Genomic DNA, 370 nt, shown 5'->3' with positions numbered 1-370 from the left:
AATCTCACCAAGTATAGCACAGAGTCACAAGATCTTTTATATTTCCATTCATTCATTCCCTTGTATTAACACAGGTGGTAGAGAGAACTCAATCCATGAGGGCATCTGCTCGTGATGACCGCATCAGAGAATACTACTATGGACTGCGCACCAAGTACCACCCACACAGTTTTGAGGTGAAGATGAGCACGCTCCAGATATACAAGATTGGTGCTCCAGCCCTCCCAGATTCCTGCATGCCTGCTGATATGAAGGTGGATGATCACATGACCAAACTTGTGCCTGTAGAGCCTAGTAAGTGGTGACTTAAATTTTATTTTGTATATGTGATTGCAACTTTTGTGAGATCTAGTTTTGAAAAAATAAAAAA

The 370-nt window shown here is 41.4% G+C and overlaps 2 protein-coding genes across 2 annotated transcripts in view; one reads left to right on the top strand and one right to left on the bottom strand.

The window, feature by feature from the left end:
* LOC119585730 (RNA polymerase II-associated protein 3-like) overlaps nucleotides 1–370 on the bottom strand; it is a 49,814-nt gene that overhangs the window by 31,807 nt on the left and 17,637 nt on the right. The gene's annotated exons all lie outside the window — the stretch shown is intronic.
* LOC119585727 (protein CLP1 homolog) overlaps nucleotides 1–370 on the top strand; it is a 7,884-nt gene that overhangs the window by 6,343 nt on the left and 1,171 nt on the right. The window contains exon 7 of the mRNA XM_037934418.1: nucleotides 75–294. Within this exon, the coding sequence (XP_037790346.1) occupies nucleotides 75–294 (220 nt within the window). The remainder of the gene's footprint in view (nucleotides 1–74; nucleotides 295–370) is intronic.

This window comes from Penaeus monodon, chromosome 20, assembly GCF_015228065.2.
Source record: "Penaeus monodon isolate SGIC_2016 chromosome 20, NSTDA_Pmon_1, whole genome shotgun sequence".
Classification (NCBI taxonomy): domain Eukaryota; kingdom Metazoa; phylum Arthropoda; class Malacostraca; order Decapoda; family Penaeidae; genus Penaeus; species Penaeus monodon.
This window is presented reverse-complemented; position numbering and strand designations above follow the sequence as displayed.